This window comes from Garra rufa, chromosome 3 (genome assembly GCF_049309525.1).
Source record: "Garra rufa chromosome 3, GarRuf1.0, whole genome shotgun sequence".
NCBI classification, from domain to species: Eukaryota; Metazoa; Chordata; class Actinopteri; order Cypriniformes; family Cyprinidae; genus Garra; species Garra rufa.
The window spans coordinates 29,475,114-29,475,812 of record NC_133363.1 but is presented as its reverse complement, the minus strand read 5'-3'; the positions used below and the strand labels follow the sequence as shown (position 1 = coordinate 29,475,812).

Sequence of the window (699 nt, the reverse complement as noted above, 5' to 3'; positions counted from 1 at the left end):
AGTGATGGAATAAGAAAAGGGGGTCCTGGAGGGCGTAGTGACGTATTCCTAGGCCCAGCATCTCCGCACCTCTCAGCAGCATGTAATGAGCTTAACAACACAGCTTCTGTGCAAAGGGGTCAATCGCTTGGATTATCACACTCCACTTTGACATCACAATTTTCTGCACCTCTCTGTTTTTTGTCTTTTTTTTGGAAACCGTTAAACCTTTTGTAATCTTGACTTTTTGTCATTTTTATTTTCCTTTCTAAGATTTTTATTCTTGTAGGTGTAAAATAAACATTGAACTTTCACAGGTTCAGAGAGGACCAGCAGCTCCAATATGGACCGTAGTTTACTCCAGCTAAGACAAAGGGTGTATAAGGGTTGTTGAGTTTGAGGGTGGATGGTAGCTTTTGGAACAGGGATTCTCCCTCGTTACCTTTGAAAACACAACTCAATGCCACTGTCCAACAACAAGGTCGCTGACGATGGAACTTCAGCACAGCCATTGCAGGAGGGAAAAGCGATGGTGGACTCCCTCATCAAGGTGAGTTGATATTACATGATACAATAACTGATCCCTCCTTTAAACAAACCTCTCACTTTTCAGAGTTTTGCCGTGATTTCTAATCATTTTAATAATCATTATTTTATTTTTTTTTCTAACTGTGAATATTATATATTAAAAAAGTTATATTACAATATAAATCTTTCCCT

The 699-nt window shown here is 38.8% G+C and overlaps 1 protein-coding gene across 1 annotated transcript in view; it reads left to right on the top strand.

Annotated features, from left to right (window-relative positions):
• Window positions 1–209: 209 nt before the first annotated feature.
• Window positions 210–699, top strand: part of rgs9bp (regulator of G protein signaling 9 binding protein) — a 3,997-nt gene continuing 3,507 nt past the window's right edge. The window contains exon 1 of the mRNA XM_073836970.1: window positions 210–529. Within this exon, the coding sequence (XP_073693071.1) occupies window positions 440–529 (90 nt within the window). The 5' untranslated portion in view covers window positions 210–439. The remainder of the gene's footprint in view (window positions 530–699) is intronic.